The sequence below is a fragment of the Sinocyclocheilus grahami genome, unplaced genomic scaffold (assembly GCF_001515645.1).
Source record: "Sinocyclocheilus grahami isolate Dianchi unplaced genomic scaffold, SAMN03320097.WGS_v1.1 scaffold831.1, whole genome shotgun sequence".
Taxonomy (NCBI): domain Eukaryota; kingdom Metazoa; phylum Chordata; class Actinopteri; order Cypriniformes; family Cyprinidae; genus Sinocyclocheilus; species Sinocyclocheilus grahami.
In genome coordinates, this window is record NW_015506010.1 from 905,278 (window position 1) to 906,069 (window position 792).

At 38.0% G+C, this 792-nt stretch overlaps 1 protein-coding gene across 1 annotated transcript in view; it reads left to right on the forward strand.

Annotated features, from left to right (window-relative positions):
* Positions 1 to 792, forward strand: part of LOC107562641 (FERM domain-containing protein 3-like) — a 55,088-nt gene that overhangs the window by 36,975 nt on the left and 17,321 nt on the right. Inside the window, exon 10 of the mRNA XM_016247315.1 lies at positions 667 to 755. Coding sequence (XP_016102801.1) covers positions 667 to 755 — 89 coding nt within the window. The remainder of the gene's footprint in view (positions 1 to 666; positions 756 to 792) is intronic.

Consider the following 792-nt stretch of genomic DNA (forward strand, 5'->3'; position numbering starts at 1 on the left):
ACTTAATAAAATCAACTTGAAGTATACTACTTTTTGGTAAGGGTAAACACATACACTTGAGTTTTTACACACCATTAAACAGATGTAAACATACAAATACTAGGCTAATGAACTATATTACTTCGGAGAATTGTTTATTGTGAATGGTGTTCATAATAAATGTAATTTTTATTGGCCATTTGAGACTTTCATCATATGTTGTGAGTAATGCCCCACAGTTTTTGTCGAATCACAGTGATGCACAGCTTAATGGTTAACTCATTTATTACACTAATGTGTGTCCTTGTAAAACCCATTGCACTAAATGAAGGTTAATAAGTGTTGTGTACATTGTGTTCATCCCAGTCAAAGTGTCTCTAACCGGTTGACTGACTGTGCCGTTATGACGTGTTATTATTGAGCCGTACTCTCATATTCCCTGCTCTGTTCCCGGTAAACCCGACAAACAACACATTCAGTGACCAGCACTCTCACTAAAATGCACACAAATTTGGGTCAGCATTTTGTTCAGCTCTCATTATTTATGACATTGTGCCCATCTCTGTGTAATTTATAGATTTTTTATGCCCTCACTCGCTTTGACCTCCCCGCTCACTTAAGATAATTGTATCTACATTTGCTGTTCCACACTTCAATTATTCATGCTTTCTTTTCATCTATCTGCAGAAGAAACTGGTTCTGACATTCCACACATCCACACCAGCAGCCTGCAAACACCTGTGGAAATGTGCCGTGGAAAACCAGGCTTTTTACAAGTGAGAGTCATACTTTTACCTCCCTCTCTCTCTCTCT